Consider the following 21,606-nt stretch of genomic DNA (forward strand, 5'->3'; position numbering starts at 1 on the left):
ATAATGCTTATTTCCTTTTTTTAATAAAGGCATTCCACAAGGTCACACCGGTCACGTGCGTTTCTTAACATCGATTGAACTTGATGATGCCATAAGTTGCGATACGACAACATCACTCAAACGAAACTCCAAAAGTTCTGATACACCAACTAGTAACAATAATAATAATAATAATAATAATAATAACAATTTAAGTCACATGTTAATCATTTCTGGTGGTGATGGATTTGAAGATTTTCGCACAACTGGTACAAGTACAATGAATGAAATAGCTGGACGTGAAGACAGCACAAATCATTTACTGTTATGGCAACAAACGTGAGTTGCATCCGCGTTATATATTTAGTCCAATTTTGAGGTCGATATTGGTAAATTTGTAAGGATTGAGATTGAGATGCTGTTTATTTTTATTATTTTGAAACCAAAACCCCATCTAAGATTAATAAGGAATTAATTAATTACAACAAGATTGGTCGTTGACGTCGATAGATTAATTTTTTGGATTTCTGCAACAATGTGTTCGTGAAGAATAAGAAGTATATGATTAGTATATTTTCATTTCCTCTGAGTTATAAGAAGCATAAAAGTTGATTTATACACTTATGTCAAGTGTCGAGCTACAGACATAACTAAAGAAAATACTATTTATATAAATAATAAATAAGTGATGAGTGAATGGCATGAGTAGACGTGAATTATATTACATATTTAAATGTCATCCTGATTTATTTTCATTTACTTTATTAATGGAAGTTTTAAATATGGGAGATTATAGTGAAATAGATGTGGTAGATGATTTTGTTGGATGCAACGCAGTTAACTCAGAAGTCATATGATGTCAAATTGATTGAAAATCCATTCTCAGGCCAATTGGACTCTAGTTCTAGGTCAGATGCAATAGAAGTCGGACTTCTCGGTCATTTCTACATAATGCTTTCCGGATAACAGATTAAACTGTAATGGCTTGTGTTGGTCATGTCTTTGAGATGCAGTGAAGTTACCATAGAATTTCGATCAGATTCTAACTCAATAAACAGATTTCAATGAGGAATTAGATTTTTTATGGAAAAATCAATAAGGAAGTCGAAACAATCTAACATTAGCATCTGGTCGATGTCAAACTGAATTTGGCATTAAGTCAGAACGACGCAGATTCACATTGTCCCTTTTGGATGGCCGTGTGCAGTTAGGGAATGTTGTTCAGGCTTAAATCTTACAATTAAGGCTTTAAGTCTAATGAAGATCCAAACTACATCCTTAAGATGTTAGTTTTAAGAAGGACTCGTCCAAAACGCTGGGCTGTAGTCATGGACGAATTAAAAGGTAGAGTCGAAAACTGCAGTTATTTACATCTAAAATACAGTCCTAGTGAACCCTAGTTAGTCTACATGAAATCAGTTTGGCTATAATATTGTTTAATACTAACTATTTAAAGGCTTTGTTACTGAGTTTTATCTTAAGAGCTGTACGCCTCCACCCAGAGATAAGAAAAGTCAATACGACTCCACATTAGTTTTGAATCAACTTCGAGTTCTGCTTCCAACAAAATCATTTGCCTCAACAAAAGGATGAGACTACAGAACTTAATTAAACACAATCACACAGATACAAAATACAAAATAATGAAGTACTTAATTAATTAAATTAAATTAGTAAACCTGATGGCTTTAATGAATGAGAAAGAAATTATCATTTAAAAAAAATTATAGACACATACACAAATGAGAAGGATGATGATACAGTTGAATTCAATTAAACATGGAAGGAGATGGAAGTAATAAAACAAATCTGATTAATGAGAATTATTTATTTTTTTGAGAAATAAAAAAGATGCAGACGTTAAGCTCGTTAAAAATGAAATATTAATATATGAAATTTAAATTATTGAAAGAACCACATTCGCTGTTAATTGAAACACATAAACATAGTTTAATTTTGATTGTTGGAATGACTGAATTTTGTCATTTTTTTGGTAATGAAATGTCTGAGTGACATACATGAAGAAGGGCTCACATAGAAGCTTTAAGGACTTTGGTAAACCTCTTTTAATGATACATAATGGAAGCCGCATCCAAATGACTCCCAAAAAGCTCAATGACGGCACCTTCCTCATATATGTCACTCCGGATTCTGTAGTTAAGTAGGATCGTTTGATGGAAAAAATAATTTGGTGTATCCGAAACATTTTTAGAGGATATTATTTTGTAAATAGGTAGATAAATGCTGGAATATTGAAGTAAATGGTCCATTTTTGTGATATTAGTCTCTTGATTTTGAGTTTTTAAATGTTTTTAAACATTTTTTAATTTTATTTTTTTGGAAAATCAAGCACATTAAGTAATTTAAGACATTTTTCAAAGTTTGAATAAAGAAAATCTGTCTGGAATTGCACCAAAAGAGGTTTTTTCATCAAACAATTTTCAGTTTGGATGTCAAAGTTTTGATGTTGAGTAGCACAATGAGGTGAACATCATTTTAAAGTTTTTAAAATGGACAGAAATCAGCCTCATGTAAATGTCAGGGCACCATTACGTCTTGTTGTCATTAAAGCGACGTAGTAATATCCTAGCAACTGCATTGTGCTGCTTGAGAATGGTTTAAAGTCGATAAACTTGAGTTTAATTGGATGATTAGAGTCTGGCGAGGTTTATAAACATTTAACTTGACCTTGACCTACTTTGGCATATTTAAAGGCACTTTATCTATCAAATAGGATAATTTAATGCCACTTAAACACTCCTAAAGCAAGATAAATGTCCCGTATTGACCTAAATTGCTCAAAACTTGAATTTCAAATTCCATAATATCAACTTAAAATCCAATACATGACTAAACTCAATTTCTCGACATCAAATCCCTCAAGGCGGAGTTCAAAGTCGATTCGAGTTTTGTATGGACAAGTCGACTCGACTCCATTCAAATTCCAAGTCTCCCTCAAGCTCTGCTTCAATCAAAACTTCAAACAAAATTTTTTTCATTAAATAATGTCGATGTCTATGACTTAATTAAGTGCTGGTCATGTTAAATATAATTTTTTTTAAAAGAAGCATTTTCTTTTCTTTTTTTTTGCTTTATTTACAAAAACATTTTATTGTTGTGCCTCGTACATACACTTGATTATGAAGCACTAAAAAAATAAATATTTTATGTAAAGTTATGAAATAGTTTGTCAAACTTTTTGAATAATTATGAAAAGTTATTTGTGATAAAAATGAATTAATTTTTTGAATGGTTGAGGAGTGTGATGGATTTTGGAAGGATTGGTAAGCAGATGTGAGTGGTATAGGATCGTATGAAGCTGTGCTAATGGTCCTGATTAGATTGGAACAAGCGGGGATTAGTTAATCTTAAGTCTGATGATAGAATTGACACAAGATTGAGTCAACACTTTACTAGATGTATCCGATCGGCACTGGTTATTGGGGCATCCAGGTGGTCGCCTCACATCCAAGTGTTAATTTTCATGTTATGTGTCATAAAAATGCCGATTTTGCCGAAATTTATGAAAGTTTACATGAAAATTACCTTTTGGACATCATTTAGCAGCCATATTGCTGCCATGAGTAAGTTGTACAGATCGGACTAGGTAGGATCGACTAATCCGAGCCAATTCCACTCAGACAAAATCTATTTCCATCAAAAAATCCACCAAATCTTTCAAAAATCTCACCAAAATTCACCACAAAACTCAATCAATCTACTTCCAGTTCTTTTTAATTTTGAAAAAATCTAAATGCTTGAGGCATTTTAGAAATAAAATACTTAATTTTAATTTTTTTGTTTTGAGCATTATGAAAAATTGTTAAATAATTTAAAAAAGCTCAATTTTTGTATTTTACTTTTGAGGAGTAAAACAAATCGTCAGTGCCATTTGTCTTAATACATTTTTTTAGTTCATCAAGTTGAAATTGATGAAAATTCTTTGGAAAATTGAAAAAAAAAAGAAAATTTGGAAATTTGTCTTAAATTGAATCTAATTCAAGAACCTTAGTTGAAGATAGAGAAAATGTTGTCATCAAATGCGTCAATAAAGTACGATATTTTAGATATTAGAATACCTTTTGATACCAAAAATTAACATAGCAAAGTAAATTATGACTGAAAAAGTCACAAAAAAATTAGAGCTTAAATTTAATAAAATTATTTATTTCACAAAAATTATCAAAATCAAAATTTTAGATGTAACCAGAAACAAACTTTATACAGCAACTATAGTCGACGCATAACATATTTTGCCAGAATTTAAAATTAATTTTGTTGCCATTGTATAGAAAAACTGTCTATTAATGCAAGAATAAATTTTTTTTAACATTATTTGTCTTAGCATGAAAAATTCCATTTTTAAAACAAATAAATTCTTTTATTTTAAAATGAATTAACACAAAATTCCGATATTTATTTAAAAAAAAAACATTAAAGAAATTTTTCAGAATTTAACTCAACATTTTATTCTTCACAATAATGAAGAATCACAAAAGAATAAATAAAAGAAAAAATAGTAATGATAATGATTATAATAATTTCACAATAATGTGTACAATATAAACCAGAAAGAAGAAATAAAAGAATCGTTGAAAAGAAAAATATGATAAAATAAATTCAAATGTTATTAATTCTTTTAGTTCCGACAAAAGAATCTTCTTAAGAAAACATGATTTTGCTATTCAAATCTGAGAGTTCCAGAAGTTTACGGTTTATGCATTTCAAGACAGCCTAACATCAAACCACTATATTCAAACCTAGACCTACAATTTGAAATTGGATCCGAATCGCTTCTCTGACGACAATACTACATGTAGCCTATGTGCGCAGCCTTGTGAGCAGCGTTTTCAGCGCAAATGATGCGTTGATTCTTTCTACTAATATTTCAGTTGTAAGTGAGTTTCAATTAATTACATTACAAAAGAATCATGTATCATAGCCTGGAACTTGGGTTGCCAGTCACCCAGACATTCCTGAAAATCCCTTTTCATTGTTTCAGTAAAATCGGTTAAGTACGAGAAACTATTGCAACTGGCTGCGCATCATATCCTTCAAAACCACTTAGGATTGGAATAATTATTAGAAATTTGCAAGTGAGAGACATTAATAGATCCTGTCTAATCAACACGAACAGCATAAATCGGTTGATTGATCAAAAATTATTTTATCTTAACTTGACGCCGTATTCGGCTTAAATTAGGCACCATGTTATAGTCACACCAGCCTATTGAAGGATATTGGATTGATTAATCGACTTATGCTATTCTTGGAAGGACATATATCTCCAAACTTATCTCCAAATCCATAAAATTAAGTAAATAAGATCATGCCATCATTCATCCAACAGCAGTACTTGAGCAGCATCAACAATTTCACCATTTCCAGCCAAACTTCATTCACAGCACAAAAAATTCAGTAGCTTTGAAACTAATAAGTAAATCTTGCGACATCGTAAGTTGCACGACATCGAGAGAGTGAGAGACCTCCATAAAATATTGAAAAAAAAAAAATAATCTATATACAATCGCAATGTAACCATAAACAAATGCTGGAATTCCCCCGCACAAAAAAATGCGATATTTATTGTTGCTTCTTTTCATCTCTCACTATTCACATTCGATGCTGCGAAAATTACGTTTTTTTGTTTGTAATGTGTCATTTTTCAAGGACTCTAAGATCGCATTGTGTCGACTTTTTGCATTGTTGTGGATTAATTGACGGTATTAAGAGATGTTTGATTTAAAAGCCTATAATCACAAGTGTGGGAAGGTTCGAGAATATAGAAAAATAATCGGAATTTCCACTTTATTTATGTCTAGCTGCTTAAAGATTTCTAGACAATGTTATTGACCTTACCGGCACACCTTTTCTGTGTTTATTTTTATTCTGAGTTGAGTGGATATAACTTTTATTTATAGGAAGGAATGATGGAAAGAAAGCGAAAGTAATGATGATTGTGGATGTTTGGATCGGGGTTTGTGGATGATAAATTGTTTGAGAAACTATAAAGTTGATAGACCGTCATTCTTACTTACATACTTACTTTTCTGACCGCAAAAATTATTTTTGATGCATGACCTCTCATAGATGTCATCTATAGCTAGCTCTGCATCTGGCTATCGATTGACAATTTCCGATTTCGAGTGCAATACCATCTCGAACAAGAACTTCTGTTTATTCCTTCTTACAGGCGAACAATGAGGAATGACCATTCATTAAGGCAACGTTCAAAAATTACGAAACGCAGAAAATAGCTTTTCAGACCTACGACTCTCTCTCCCATGTAATGCTCCGAAATAAATCCTAAACCCCTTCGTTCCAGATCGTTCTGAACTGTTTTCTAAACCAGACCATGGCACACGATGTGAAATAGTCAGAATGAGCTGCCCCAGGCCAACGAGTATCTAGTGTGCAGCTGAATTTAATTCCCAATACAGTTCCAAATCCAAATCGAGTCCACAGTCGCATCGACCTGTATACACTGTTTTCCAACTTTTTCTAGCCATACACGACCATGTGCCATTTGCGAAACGACATCATCAACAATTTGCTCTTAATTCTCATAAATATTCTCAAGGGACTTGTCAATTTTAAGTATGTACTGCAAATTGAGCTGTTAATTAAGATTTAATTGTAGCTATTAAGTACAACTTAACTATAACTAATATTTTAATTGCTTAATATTACCTTAATTTTCGGCACTTAGGAAATAAATCAACAAATCAAACTGTCGGCAATTTTATTTGACATAAAATGCATTAAATCAGTTTAATGAACTGTTTCGTGTCCAATTTACCGTAGATAATTCCATCCACAAATAATCACATTTACATCCAAAAAACACAGCAAATTTCCATCCAAATCCGTCATAATCACCAAGTAATTTTATTTTTCACTGTCAAGTTTACATGCTTAATTTATGAAACAAGAAGAGCTACCGCAAAAAAATTAAAATTATGCAAGTGTCCGTCGACGGTTTTTCTACCTTGCAAATAATTCCATTGTTCTCATGTTGTGCATTTTTTTGTGTGCTTTATTTCATTTGCGAATCTCAGCAATGACCATTGAATTACCGGCAATGCTGTTAACTGTTTGTTGAGGTTGTTTGTCATTGGATTAGGGCTCAGAGGTGGGTGATCTTTGTGGTATGGCACCAATGAGAATGACATGGTATGGCAGATAGCTTTTGATTTCTGATTAATTGCTGGATAGCCCCTGAGACAGCCGTCACGGCACTTCTACGTGTTTCTCACGAGTAATTGTAAAAGGAGAGACTTGTGGGAGACGGATTGGACCAAATCAACCATGCAATGCTGGATAAAGGTCACTCATTTAGGAAATAACATGACTAGAAGAGAGTATCAAGCTATTCATCATTTTTTGACGATCTACTGAATTTCAATCAATTTCCTCAACAAACTTTAGGTACCAAGTCACAAAAGTTGTGCACACCTTTCATTAGAACATTTTTTGCGCGGCATTACAATTGACAATAGACCAGCAAGCGGTACTAGATTTGTATTAAATATTACGAAAATATTTCCCGTCATTTTGCATACAAAATTTAATACAAGTCAGCCATAAAATGATGAATCCATGGGAAATGACAAGATTTAGACCATTTTTGTCTCTTTACAGCTTTGGACGCCAACTGTTTGAGGCCATGGATCACAGATGATCTGTACCTTCAACGAAGGAAGTAAGTAAGTACAGTACATAGTCATACACAACAGCACAATCCAATGTAACCTAATTAAACAATTTTTGACTCAATTTCTTTTGTGCGGCTGCAGTCAGCATGCCATCATAATGAATATTTTTCATTGTTCTCAAGGTCGCCGAAATTACAGCAGAGACTGCATGCTTTTTTGTGAATCAAGTTTACTGTGTAACCGGCTTAAGACCTTTTGTGAATGAATCAAAAGTGAAAGGAGAAGTTGAATGACATTTTGTTGTTGTTTACCTGAACTTGTGGATATATATTTTATCAGGAAGGAATTCAGATCGATATTTAACAAGAAATTAAGCATAGTATATGATCTGGAACTGATTTGACATTGCTATGCCCCGAAATATTCTCAATTTTGTTGCTACTTCCATTTTACAGCTATGATGCTTAACATTAGAATGACTAATTGAACCTTGACTTGACTCTGTTCTAGGGCATTGCTTGCTGATTCACACGATACTAAAGATACTGGATATACAACAAAACCAGTGGCATTCTGAATTTCCCAAAGATTATTTTACTCTCTATGCTGTTCATTAAGGCTTATATGCTGAATTCTTAGCTTCACTTCAGAAATTTTAATAAGTTTGTTTGCCTTAGGCTCATAGAAGCGAGAAAATTAAAGAAGCTATAGAATTCTGTCAATTATGAGCATGAAAAGTGTCAATGATTCTTATTGCTGGAAGCAAGCTTGAATTTAAAAAAATTCAATTTATGATGTTAAAGTCATTAACTTCTTTAAAAAGTCACTGAACGTGAAATTTTGGAAATTAATGTTATTGTTTTAGGGCAGGTCTAGAACATTTCTGTTGAAGCTACATTAAGTAAGCCCGAGCAGCACATCGTATTAACTAGGATAGTCTTATGTCGTCGTATTAACATTAAGACACGGAGTTGCCCTGACGGCACTGTGACACCTGATTTGGATCTATTTTTATGATGAAAAATAAGGTTTGCCACACTGTGCCACTCGGGAAGGTCTATAAGCTTGACTATGTAGATGACAAGTGACGGCGGGGTATTCATGGATGGAGAAGCTGCATTGGGGCACAGGCCCCCTCTGAGAATTGAATCTCATACCCTTTAGTAATATTTCAGGCTACACACTTACCAAGATATCACATGGGCGGCCAAAGAATTCATGGAATGTTGCTGTCAATCAAGCACTTGAAGTCGAGAATTTGCCAACGATAGCCAGCGATAACTTTAGCTTCAGACGCCAACTAAGAGAGGTTATAGCTCACAATTGACCTGTCCACCCAAAAAAGTAAGCAACTAAGTCAGAACATTTCCAAACAATTTAATTAGCACCAATCTAGCACCAAACCCCTCATCAGAGTCAACAACGTGAAAATTACCTAAACTTATCTTAATTTCCATAATAATTTAATGACATACTGAAAAAATATTGGTCAAATGAGGCGGAAGATGACCCAACACGTTTTATATTGTATTCAGTAAAATTATCATAGACCAGCTGTAATCAGAAAAGTAAATAACTTTTTTATGTACGCATGATAATTTCTGTCTGTAAAGGCACTTTTTGTTTCATATTCTTTTTTGCGTAATTTCTGTACTTTAACAATGATTATGCATTGTATTCTAGCTGTTGACAGCTCAAGCGCATGATTTACATCGGTGAGTGAGTATGATTGTCTTTTTTTATGCTACATGTGTGTCTCTAGATTGGATATAATAATATTAGCACCTATTAATCGACAAGTGAGTAATTCAATAAGTCATGAAACTCACTAACTTAATTAATTGGAAATCCACAAGTCCTTTCATTCATAAATGGATGTTTACCACGCAGATTGTCAAGTTCATTGTCACTGACTTGCACATCCAACAAAACTTTTTTTGCAACACCAAAAACAAAGGAAAAGACGACAATGTTGTACAAGCCGCAAATAAAGTGTCAGACAACAACCAGAAAGCAATCATGTCAAACATTCCTTTTGTTTTGTGGATTTTCCAAATTATCGTTTGAATGACAATGTTTTGTGTCCGATTGCCTTATTGTTTCCGCAAAGTTTTCAACATATTTGATGAGCTATTAATGAATTTGTTAGACCTGATGCAATTTGTTGTAATGAAACTTTGTTTTTGAGTGGCTGGATGTCAAGGTTAAAGATCATAGTCTGAGGTTAATGGTTTGTTTTGGCGACAGAGGATCAGAGCATTGGGATATGTTGTGGTTATGAAGGATTTTGGAATTAATGGAGAGTCTATAGACAGGCGTTCAACATGACATTCTAGTGGTTGTCATGTGTCGCCCATGTTTCTGTCATGTACCGTACATGTAGCTGTAATGTGTCGTCCAAATTCATGACTTGTGGCATTCATGTGTCTTTCTTGTGATTTCCATGTGTCATCAATGTTGCTGTCATGTGTAATTCATGTGGCTGTCATGCGTCGTCCATGTGGCTGCCATGTGTCGTTATTGAAGCTGTGATGTGTCGTCCATGTTACTGTCATGCGTCGTCCATGTGGCTGCCATGTGTCATCCATGTAACTTTCATGTGTCGTTCTTGTGGCTGTCATGTGTCGTCCATGTGTATAAAAAACCTCTAATTCGACCATATCTGCATGATCCTACATTTCCAACTGCCAAATGACTTTCCAAATCCTCCAAAAAATCCACAAAAATTCTTAACTTCTCAATTCCTCCTCACTATATACTTCCAGATCTTTAACATTTTCAAACACGAATGACTAATTCCTTAACATTTTCACCCTATGATCGAGCATGAAGTTACAACAATCTTTGCTATGTTTTGTACTCAGACAATTACACAGACAAGTAATTTCAAGATCACTCTTACCACCATCAACATTATTTATTTTGTTGCTAGTTCTGGGCTGCCTTTTTTTCTTCTTTTTGAGCTTATAGAAAAAAAAATAGCAACGCATATGATGCCTTGCGCTTGGATATATAAAACCACGAGACACAACACAGAGATCAAACAGTTTCTCGTTGCTGCTTGTGTCTGCCTTATCGTATCGTGCAAAAAAGTTTTATTTTTGTGATATTTTTATTTTATTATCAAGGATAATTGCCATTAATTCCATATTAGTGAATTTATTGAATATTTTAAAAATGCGTTTATTTGTAAGGAACACAAAAAAAGTTTGTTGGAAGTTGCGAAAGTGATGATTAAAAAAAATTATTTTTTTGTTATAGATCTCAGTTGTGTTTTTGGTTGCATTTATTGCATCAAGTGTATCAGCCTTTGGATATGGATTATTAAATTACGGCAATTATGGTGGTTATGGTAGTGGATATGGCAGTGGATATGGAGGATACGGCAGTGGATTGGGAGGATATGGAGGTAAAAATGAGTTAATAAGTGATATTAAATGTGAAATTAATCTGCAGTTCTGAGAATTGCGGGCAAATGTGATGATAATGTTGGGTATTAAGTTAATCCAATATATTCAGAAGTGAATTAAAGTTAATGCTTCATTATTGTGGATAAAGCTCGATAATGGGTGGCATTTAATATGAAATAAAGGACTTTAACCTGAGATAAGTCTTTAAAATGTTCAATTCAGACTAATCTTGGATGAATCGTTAATCTGTGAATCATTGAAGTAAAAAAATTAATGGAACTTGTCCATGAAGAAGCTTTTCGATGCCCAAAATATAATATTTTGGGATTTCCAATAGTTTCATTTTTAATAAGTCAGTAACAAGGAAGCTTGATGATCAATATGATCAGAAATAGTCATAATCTGACTAATCAGTTCTGTATCCTTGTTAATAAGTAGTTTATCGATCAAGAGATTGTGAGTTAGAACTAGACATAGTTACAATGTTGTCCAAACTTGTTTGGAGCACTACACAATTTGATAAGCATAACTCGAAGTCGACTCAAATTTCGAGTTGAGTCGAATTTCCATGCAAATTCTGAGTCGACTTCAGGTGATAAGCCTCGATCTGAATCACGCAAGTCATACGGTTCATTCTATTTGTTCATTAGTTCAAGGTGTGCCGCGACACACAGTTTAGAGAATACTGCACTATTCCATTCATCACGTGTCCAATTCCATCTATTACAATCTAAAAACCTTTCCCTTTAATTTTCTCACAAAAACAATTAAATTGTCAAGCTTACATAATCATCATCAGTCCACAAATTATGACCATTTTAAGTGACCTTTCACTGATTATAATCATTATTTATGTAGCAAGAATATTGAAACATTAAAACATTTCCAGTCTTTTTTTTCGTCGAGTACTTTTTATTTCTATCACATTAATTTTCATATCGTAATTTACCTTCACCGCATGAGTTGCGGCTACCATCGTTACTGATTATAGATATTTTATGTTCATTGAACCTAAAAATATTGATGGATTTATTTATTTTTTGCAGGATATAAACCAGGCTTTGGCGGAGGATATGGAGGCTATGGAAGCGGTTATGGAGGAGGATACGGCGGTTATAGTGGAATAGGTAAATATTGGAATTAAAATACTTTGTTGACAGCCAAGGGTAAGAACAAGACTCAGACTTGTTTTGACTCCAATTTTCAAACGAGTGTCCGACGATGAGTCATTAAGTCGGACGCTGTCAAAAATTGGGGTTTTATAAGTTTTGGAGGAAATGACAAATTAATCTATAATACCTGATTTTTGGATATAATGTCCAAAATTTGAAAATAATCTTGAATTTTTGTGACATTTTTCATCATTTCCTGATCGTTATTCATTCTTGAGGAACTAGGATGTAATCTTGCCGTATAAATTGTCTCATGATCTCTATACCCGAGAAGCATAAATGAAGAAGGCTCCGTTTTGGAACGGAAAGAAGCTCCACCCGGCTCCTCTAAATCTCTTTTATTAACATTAAATGGAAGCTGCCTTAATTTGGCAGCCTAGACTACATAGAATTCCATGGTGAAGCCTTCTTCATTTGTGTCGGTCGGGTTAAAGACATAAGTCGGTCAATTTCCAACAAAACTAGATGCTTTCTCAGAATTATCCATGATATAAATCAAAATTAAACCAATAAACTTTATTTACAGGAAGTGGATACTATAACAGACCAGGAGTCTTTGGCGGTGGATATCCAAGTTATGGAGGGTAAGTTGAATGCATCCTTGCAATCTTATGAATTTAATTAATCATAATTTTTTGTTCCTTTCTTTCCAGTTATTATGGCAATACATTTGGCTACGGTATCTCACAACAATGTTGTGATGGATTCAGGAATTTTATTACATAATATGAATCTATTACAGGTAATACCGGCTATGGTGGCTACAGTGGCTATGGAGGATACGGACAAGGCTACGGAAGTGGTTTCGGAAGTGGATATGGAGGCTACAGACCAGGTTTGATACAATTAAATTGATAAAAGTCAAAATGAAGTCAATTCTACAGAAATTTTGATATTCTGTTGCAGGATATGGCGGTTATTATGGTGGATATTATAAAAAATAATTTTAATTTAGTTCCTAAATTTAGAATTTAATTTGGCGATGTAGATTCTAAAAGCTATTTTTCCATTTTTTCTCTCCCCATCCAATAAAATCATATCCAAAATTGTAGATTCTAACCGATACACAAGAAACTCAGAAGATACGAAGCTCAAAGAATAAGAAAATCATGCCAAATTATAACTAATTTTATATGTTGCTCATGTGAAGCTATAATTTCATTCTCAAGCGCTTAACATCACCCAAAATATATACACACACAACACCAGTAACAATAAACAATTGTAATCCATTCATCATTCCATTCAATCAGCACGATAATTCTGTGATTCAACTCGACTCGTTAATTCGATTACAAACTGCCACACATTACTGCTTATTATGATTTTTTTTTTTCATTTGACAAAAAGTCCATTCATGCATTTGCAGCAAGGGCTTCTTTTTGTCATCATGCTTTATACTTTATACTTTATGTTTTTGTGTGTAAATAATTTCATCTCTTTCTACTCACTCATTTGTTAATTATAGTACGAAAGAAGCAAAAAGAGATGGAATTGAGTCTTCTCAATTTCTTCTCTCTTTTTTGCATTCGTGATCATTTTTTTTGTATGTCTTCAACCTAAAGGAAGGCTAAAATAATGCGAAAATATAATTTCGCAACGGAAATAAAAAAAAAAAAAAAACGCAATTCATTAAGTAATACTTAAGGTGAATTTTAGATTGTAAGAGATAAAAGAGCTATGCTTATTGTAATTTATGTTAGATGAGAAGTTTTTTTTTTTTGTACTTGTTTAATAACTTGAAGGAGAAAAACAGACAATAAAATAATGAAAATTGAAGTTGGACATTTTTTTTGGTATTATTTATTTCAGTTTAGTGCTGTTGCAAGAGCTTGTTAATTGAATCACTTATTTCTACGCCTATTGCCACATTTAGAATTTGTCAAAAGCTATCTGAATTTTCTAAGTATCAAAGCATCGAAGTTTCTCGATTGATAGTGCTGAGAAATCCTTACTTTGATACTTAATTATTGGAAATTCATCGTTTGAACCTTATTGACTTAAAAGGCCTTACTTATTAGATATCTTGACTTTATTCACTTACTTATCTACTTAGGTCGCTAGCCATACAGATAATTGTGATCCATGACTTCCTTCAGGCGTCTCCTAAAATTTAATCTAACAATGAAACCCGACTGACAATTGCCGACATCAAATACCATACCTCTTAACATATCTAGCTCGAAATATTTCCTTTTGCCAGCATATATTCTTCAGATTCATCAAAAACTATGAAAAAAAATATATATATTACAACATCTATACTTAGAATATATTGACAGGTATTCCTATACAGTGGTGATGACTAGATAACTACATAGCATCTAAATCTAGATAGTCAAATGAAGAACCCAATTTAAGCCAAAATCACCGAATTTACTGCCTAACAGCCTAACATGCTTATTCTGTCTCTTACAACCTTCTTAATTCAACCTGAATATCACTAAAAATTCAAAGAGAAATTAACGATTCATAAACTTATAAATTATCCATAAATTCATTCATCCACATCCACATCTCATTCATTTTCATGCAAATCTTCATCTATAATATCCAACTACTTCATTAGAAAACCATAAACACAAAAGAAAGAAGCGAAACCAAAAACAAAAGCCATCTACTGTCTTCGCTGTTCATTCGTTTGTGGGAAAGCGCAAGGTCGTTACATGTGAATGAATCTTTTTTTTCACAGCTCTGTGATCAGCTTTACTTTATGTAAATTAGAAATGATATTTTTCGCATACTTTTGCTTGTTATGCCTTTCCGGTCGATGTGTGACATCTCTCATTTGTGGAATTATAATTTGTTTTCGAGGGCATGGAACCTTTTATATTTTATAGCAGTGGTGGGCAACCTGTGTGCCGCGGCACACCTTGGTGGTAAACTTCGACATGACATGGCATTTTCAGAGAGTTTTGGTGACACACTAGTGTGCCGCGGTACACAGGTTGTCCAGCGCTGTTCTATAACATTGGTAGCTTATGTAGATGATGATATCATCTTGATTAGTGACAGATATGCATGTGAATTTTTAATGTAAATACACACACACGCATGATTTTTGCAAAGTTCAGCTTTGCAGCTAATTTATCGTGGGTGATGATGGCCATCCAAAAATGATGAATTTGTAACCTTTAAGATGCTAATAATATAATGAAATTATTATATTACAGTAAATACAGGTCAATGTTGACAGGCAGTAGCTATTGGTCAATTAGCTGCCTAATTATCCTCATATCCACTTCTCACCAATGAGAATCAGCAAGCATTCAATATTCATTTAAACTGATTTTTAATTTCAATTATCGTCGCGTGGGCAGCACAATTAAGCAATTAATGCTGCTTTTTTTTCGAAAGTCTCAAGTCAGCACCTTTTTTGCGGTCATGCAATCAGTTTTGTTTTTACTTTAAAGTTGACAATAAAAAGCATGCAAATGACTGTTCGAATGTGCAATCATTTAAAAAAAAGTGCAAAATATTATAGTTTGCTGTGTAAGAATTTCATCACAATGCATAGCAAAAATATGGAGCTGTTGGGAGAACCTACACGCAAAATGCCGATTAAATGTCACAATTGATATTTTAATGCATTTGTTGGGAATTGAGGCAATTTTTTTGATTTATTAGATTTGAAGGAATTTATTGAGGAAATTAGGGGTGATTTGCATGGAGTACCTAACATATTAATTGCTGTGGGTATATGTCTAGACTGTAAAGTCGATTAATCGATTCCAAATCCAACAATAGGTCGGTGTTACTCAAGCATGTCTTCGAATTTAAATCGAATCAGGTGTCAAGTCAGAGCCACGTCAATGTGGACTCAGGATTTTAATCAATTAACCGATTTATACCATTTAAGTATGTAAGCTTCAAATGCCATCGTTCTTTATGTCATTAAATTTGATTTAGAGTTGTGTATATGAACGCTTACTTTGAGGTCGGATCGAGCCTTAATTGACTTTAGGGTGAACTCATATACATAGAGAATCAGTGATAGAGTCGGCTTTAGGAGACTTCTAAGGGAGGCCATGGATGGCGATTAATCTGTACGATTTGGGAAGCAAGCAAATGAGTTAGGTATACTCAAGTTGACCAACCTCTTCTCAACATAAGAAGTGAACGACCCCTTAGACCTTAGAAATGAATAAAATATTCCCAAATTCATCCAATATCCATTAAAAGTCTCCTCAAACCACAGACTTTGACTCTCAAAAGTTCTTCCTCATTAAAATTACACAAGCTAGACAAGAACTCATTAAGCTACATTGTTCTACATCAGTTCTACGCAAAAATTCTCACTCTATGAACACAAAATTTGCGTAAAAGTCAAATAAACAAATTATTTCCACAACAGAACCAGAACACTTCCTAATACTCAACAATTCTTCATACTCAGTTCATGCCTTTATTTCCAATAAAGCCAGAACATGATGGCATAAGAATCTACAAATCATCAAGCATTTTTCTTTTCCAGTGCCTTTTTAGCTTCCTTTTTCTTCTGCATTTCCTTCTTCTTCCGTTTCTCTTCATTCTTCTTGTCGATGTCAACCTGAACTCTAGCCATGGTTGTCGTCCTTTCATCCAAATGTGGATCAAGTGAACGAGCAAATTTATTGAACAATTCTACGACCTGCAATTGGTAATTTATTTAACTTTAAGTGCATGCAATAAAATTGTATGAATGAATTATGAAAATTGGCAAATAATTGTGTCAGTGGAGGAACTAAAGCAGTTTTTGCGTTGTTGCAAAATATTTTAATAAGGCTAGCTGTAAATGCATTGCATTTAATTTAATAATGCAGTTTATTGCTTCATGCCAAATTCACATTGAGACTTTAACTAATTCTATGACCTTCTACACATCCCTTATTCAAACAATACAGCTTACCTTGTCATCCACAGGCTGTTTAGTTGTAATTAAATTTTCCAGAAATTCATGGCTGGTCAATGGCTTGTATTTCAACCTGTATGGTAAAAGCTTAATGTGAGTCAATGAATCATGGCAATTTTTAAACAATTTCATACTCTACGCGATCTTTTAAGGCATGCCAAGTGTCAATTGAGTCTAAAATGTCGCCGACAGAAAAGTTACGTGTTGCTTGAGCCAGGGATGACACGTCAACATTTAAAATTCGTTTCAGTTTGAATCCTGTCTTCCATGCCATCACTGCCGTTCCATAATCAAGTTTGGCTGGAAATACTGCAAATTTCTCATAGCACTGCTTCATTTGTAGGAAGTTGCAATTCCATGGCTCATTAGTAACGCCGATGAGCTTAACAGCATCTTCATCTGTTAAGTTCTTTACGATGTTCTTAAGCAGATACTTTCCCAATTTCCGAGGATCCTCTCCAGCTATATCACTGCTTATTTTTCTGATGAATGGCTTATGAGCTCCATCAATAAACAGCACACTTGGTTGAAATTTCACAGCCATTTGTATAATGAGATTGCAAAATTCTGGCATGTCATTGATTTGTTTTATTTTCGGTGCACTCAAGTCAAACATTACAGCATCCATTTCAGTGCATATGGCATCGACAAGATACTTTTTGCCACATCTTGGTGGACCGATAATGCAAAATGATTTTGCAGATGTTCCGAGGATTTCAGTCTGAATGTAGCTTTTGATGTCGCCGTATTGAGGCTGTGGATCTTTATTGGCTTGACGGAGATTCATTGCCGCGTAGTTGTAGTCGCCGATGAAGTCACGCAATGATTTTTTGGTGTATTTTACGATTATCTGGAATTTTAGAGATGGAAATGAGAATTGGCAGGACATTTTGAGGAAATGCAATGCCGTGAGCATTAATGGATCTCTTGTCATATCGACAGCAATCTATGCAATGGTTGAGAGACTAAGTTCAAGCAGGAATCGAACTTAAGCCTAAGCATAAAAGAGAATATCATATTTACGGTCTATTGTTTAACCTTTCAGCCACAACAGCCTTAATACTTACATTCAACTTCCTCAAATCCTGATAATGTTCCTCAGCACTTTTATCTTCAAATACATCCACAACTTCCTTCTCTTTTGACTTTTTCTTCTTCTTTTTCTTTTCCTTCTTAGGTTTTGGTGGGACATACTTAGTCTTAGTATCAACAGCCAATGCAATCCGCAATAGTTCCAACTCAACTCTCATAAAGTTGTCAACAATCAGACGAAGCTCTTGATGGACATCAGCATATGCATCAGCTGTGACAAACTCCATTTCTGGGAGTTCTTTTGGATCGTTGTAGGTATCATCGATGATCTTCCAGTCGTAGTCCCCAACTGTGTAGATTTTCTCGAAATTTTCTGTGGATATAAATTGTTCATGACTTGTTAGTTCCAATAATCTACTAAATCCTTACCAAATGCTTTCCATTCCTTCATCTCAGCAAAGTTCCAAGTTGGTCCTTGCTTTAGTTCCATTTTCTTCCTCTGGATTTCCTTCTTCTTTTCATTTTCTTTTGCCTTCTTTTCTTGTTGCTTTTTCTCCTTCCTTTCCTTCTTTTTCAGTTCCTTGTCCTTAGCTTTTTCAGCTGGTGACTTATTCTTCTCAATTAGGAACTCCTCTGGTGTCTTTGTCTCACCACGCATCACCATGATTGTGCCTCCTTCAAATTCTTCTGGATATCGATGGAAGTCCTTTGCTGTCTTGTAAAATTCATAGAACCACGCTCGAATGTCTTCTGTTATGTCCTCCATAATTGTCTCTGACTTGACTTTGAGTATTCTAGCCTTTTCATCTTCAAGAGCTTTGATCAAAGCTTCATCGAAGTCCTTTTTCTTTTCACGACGCTTTTGCATGTGAACTTCCTGAATTTCAGCAGCTGTTGGCTTGTCCTTATCAACAGGTGTCTCAAGCACTTGACAAAATTCCAATTGCTTCTTTTTTAGTCTTTTTATTGCCATTTTGTGGAGATAGATGAAATAATTTCGTTGAATGAGACGTGCTGCATTGTTTTGAAGTTTTAAATGCTCAGCAGCTTGAAGCATCTCTTCTTCATGAATTCGTTGTTCTTCTGCTAGGTACAGCTGCTCAATTCTATATTCTACCATTTGTAGAATGACTTCAAACTCCTGTTCTCCTTGATAATCTTCAGATGCTTTCTTTTTCTTAACTAGAACCTTCCGACCAAGCTTGTTAATGCGAAATGTCGGCGGTTCATAAAAGTCATATTCCCTAACATTTATTGGATGTGCATAAAGATCCACAACACGTCTCTTTCGTTCTAATTTGTAAAATCCAGCTTGACCTGGACGATGATAGAAGTTATATGGATAGTCTTCAAATACTTCATCATCATCTGAAGTTGGTGGCTTGAAAACTTCCGGCATGTGCTTCATATTCACACCAAAAACTCTAACCTGTCGCATCCTCTCATAATACTTAACTGCATTCGCAGCATTTGTCAAAGCATCTTTGATTCTTTGTGCTTTAATTTCCTCAGGTGTCAGCACTGGACGCAACTTATCAAGACCTTTCGGAGGTTCAACAGCTTTATTCTCAACTTTCGGAATTTCATCAATTATTATTTGTTCTTCGATTCCTCGTCGCCTTGGAAAGTAAAATGGACGTAAAAATTCAATGTCATATGGAACAAAATTGAGCTCAACTAAGGCATCATCGACGTAAACAAACTGACTCATTTCAATTTTTTGTATGTCCTTCTGAATTTCTTTAAGACGTTCTTGAGATGAGATTAAGAGGCTTTCAATTAGCTGTCTCTTTTGGGCTTGTAATGTTTGGTCGTAAAGTTCAGACAAGTTGTTACACAGAACTACATATTTAACATATAAATTGGCAATCAACTCATGGGCGTAATTTCTATCCATCGTTGGTTCCAATTTTCTCAGAACTTTCTCACATTTGATGACATCTTTGAGGTCATCTTTTGTGGCTATCCACATTTTTCCGTAAGTTGGGAAGCTCATTGTTGGGAATTAATTTTGAAAATATTTAATCTGTTGATTTTTGATTGACTTCAATGCAACTGTGATGGGGTTTTTTGTATTTAAATTTCAAAACATTTGTCACAGCATTAAGCCTTGCTAATGATCAGCACGAGTTTACCAATCTTCATTAATCATTTTGGGTCTTTCAGAAGTTACGTCTATTTAAATAGGATTTTCTCTTGAACACACTGGATGAAGTGCCACTTTGCTAAAGATGTCAGAATTAGAAATAATTTGGTACTAAGGTGAAGTGCCAATCTCCGAAAGGAGACATCGGCGGAAGGCGGTTACCTGCAGAAGGAACCAAATCTATGGAAAGTGGACTGGCAAGCAGCAAAACCTGGCATCTCAATCTGGGGCTAACGGCTTACTAATCCAGTTCAACCTATTAGACCAGATCCATGTGTGCTTCCATTCCAAAAATTGCTTGGAACCTGGTTTCTTACTATGAAAAGTGTGCCAAATAAGACTGAATATGGAATCGAAGCTGAATTTTCAAATCTTTATTAATATTATACCAAAAGGCACACCAATGTCACGCTGGCCTGGAAGCATGCTCTTTGTATGTTGGAGTTATTGACCGTTAAGCATTAGCCAGAATCATGAGCTTCTTAGACAGCTCATGGATCACATTTGATAGCTTCATCTAAGAAATAAGTTAGCTACTGACATCCAATACCCAAAAATAATAAGAAACCCCCCTAAATACTACCCATCACACCTGAATGAACCCCATTCATTTACACGGACATAATTTCACCTTCTCAACGATATAAACATTGCCATTTCTTTGCGCGATCTCTTGAAAACAGATATGACGACATGTTTACAATTCCATAAATAGAAGAATCGACTAGTGACAAACAACAAATAGATGCATCCCACGCAGGACTGAAGACAGTGAAGTATAAAAGTTTACAATTTTGCACAAATAGGCACAAATCCAAAATGAGGTTTGTAAGTTAGTAAATTGTTATGTAAATTTAATCTTTGGCGAGACATAAAACAATCTCATGCCCAGCTGTATGCCGTAGAAAAAAAAAGCAGCAAAGTCTCCCACAATTCATCGCATGATGAAGTCACACATTACTAATTTCACTTTCGTTTTCATCCAAAGCTGAATATTTCTGTTTCTTTCTGTTGGCTGTACGACATTGCTGAGATATTTTTAAATGGAACAGCATATTGATAGTAAACAGAGGAGAATGATGCTTTTTTTTTTTGAGTGGCACAGCTAGCTTTTGTCGCATGGATGGGTGAAAAAATTAAAAGAAAAGTTGACGATTATTTTGAGTTTTCATTCAGTCTTTCGGCGAAATTGATCTCGAACTGTTGAAGAAAAAGAAATTGGTTCCATTAAAAAGAAGTGTTTAGTGACAATTGTGGCAATTACATGCTGAATAGAAGTGAAAATATAATTCATTTCCAAAGAACTTTAAAGCTCTAAAAT

The 21,606-nt window shown here is 34.2% G+C and overlaps 3 protein-coding genes across 5 annotated transcripts in view; 2 read left to right on the forward strand and 1 right to left on the reverse strand.

Moving 5' to 3' along the window:
- The window catches only part of LOC139092231 (uncharacterized), an 80,852-nt gene extending 76,343 nt beyond the window's left edge, over window positions 1–4,509 (forward strand). For both annotated transcript variants that reach the window (XM_070642556.1, XM_070642557.1), the window contains exon 16: window positions 30–4,509. In XM_070642556.1, coding sequence (XP_070498657.1) covers window positions 30–322 — 293 coding nt within the window. In that variant the 3' untranslated portion in view covers window positions 323–4,509. The remainder of the gene's footprint in view (window positions 1–29) is intronic.
- Window positions 4,510–10,692: 6,183 nt separating this feature from the next.
- LOC139092225 (keratin-associated protein 6-2-like) lies at window positions 10,693–13,975 on the forward strand. 2 transcript variants are annotated; one of them, XM_070642550.1, is made up of 8 exons: window positions 10,693–10,823; window positions 10,896–11,043; window positions 12,091–12,171; window positions 12,743–12,800; window positions 12,870–12,895; window positions 12,959–13,051; window positions 13,123–13,140; window positions 13,269–13,975. In XM_070642550.1, the coding sequence occupies exons 1-8, from the start codon at window positions 10,812–10,814 to the stop codon at window positions 13,316–13,318; spliced, it is 486 nt and encodes a 161-aa protein (XP_070498651.1). In that variant the 5' UTR covers window positions 10,693–10,811; the 3' UTR covers window positions 13,319–13,975. The 2 variants fall into 2 exon arrangements, with proteins under 2 accessions (XP_070498651.1, XP_070498652.1); XM_070642551.1 differs by lacking the exon at window positions 12,870–12,895 and having other exon boundaries at window positions 12,743–12,797; window positions 12,957–13,051.
- A 2,694-nt stretch (window positions 13,976–16,669) lies between these two features.
- On the reverse strand, window positions 16,670–20,111 carry LOC139092332 (dynein regulatory complex protein 11-like). The gene is made up of 5 exons (XM_070642681.1): window positions 18,569–20,111; window positions 18,175–18,512; window positions 17,242–17,957; window positions 17,105–17,180; window positions 16,670–16,846 (listed from the first exon to the last, which is right to left on the reverse strand). Exons 1-5 carry the CDS (start codon window positions 20,109–20,111, stop codon window positions 16,670–16,672), a joined length of 2,850 nt encoding a protein of 949 aa, XP_070498782.1.
- Window positions 20,112–21,606: the final 1,495 nt, after the last annotated feature.

Source organism: Chironomus tepperi, unplaced genomic scaffold (genome assembly GCF_022539635.2).
Source record: "Chironomus tepperi strain 1889 unplaced genomic scaffold, CSIRO-AGI_Ctep_v1 contig_298, whole genome shotgun sequence".
Classification (NCBI taxonomy): domain Eukaryota; kingdom Metazoa; phylum Arthropoda; class Insecta; order Diptera; family Chironomidae; genus Chironomus; species Chironomus tepperi.

Bases quoted from the DNA above. Each gene is read 5' to 3' on its own strand.
- LOC139092225 (XM_070642550.1), top strand. The intron at 12,801-12,869 runs GTAAGTTGAATG...CTTTCTTTCCAG, and splicing joins GGATATCCAAGTTATGGAGG to TTATTATGGCAATACATTTG. The intron at 12,896-12,958 runs GTATCTCACAAC...AATCTATTACAG, and splicing joins TGGCAATACATTTGGCTACG to GTAATACCGGCTATGGTGGC.
- LOC139092332 (XM_070642681.1), bottom strand. From the start codon at position 20,111: ATGTGGATAGCCACAAAAGATGACCTCAAAGATGTCATCAAATGTGAG. The intron at 17,181-17,241 runs GTATGAAATTGT...TTTACCATACAG, and splicing joins GCCTTAAAAGATCGCGTAGA to GTTGAAATACAAGCCATTGA. The intron at 16,847-17,104 runs GTAAGCTGTATT...TACCAATTGCAG, and splicing joins AACAGCCTGTGGATGACAAG to GTCGTAGAATTGTTCAATAA.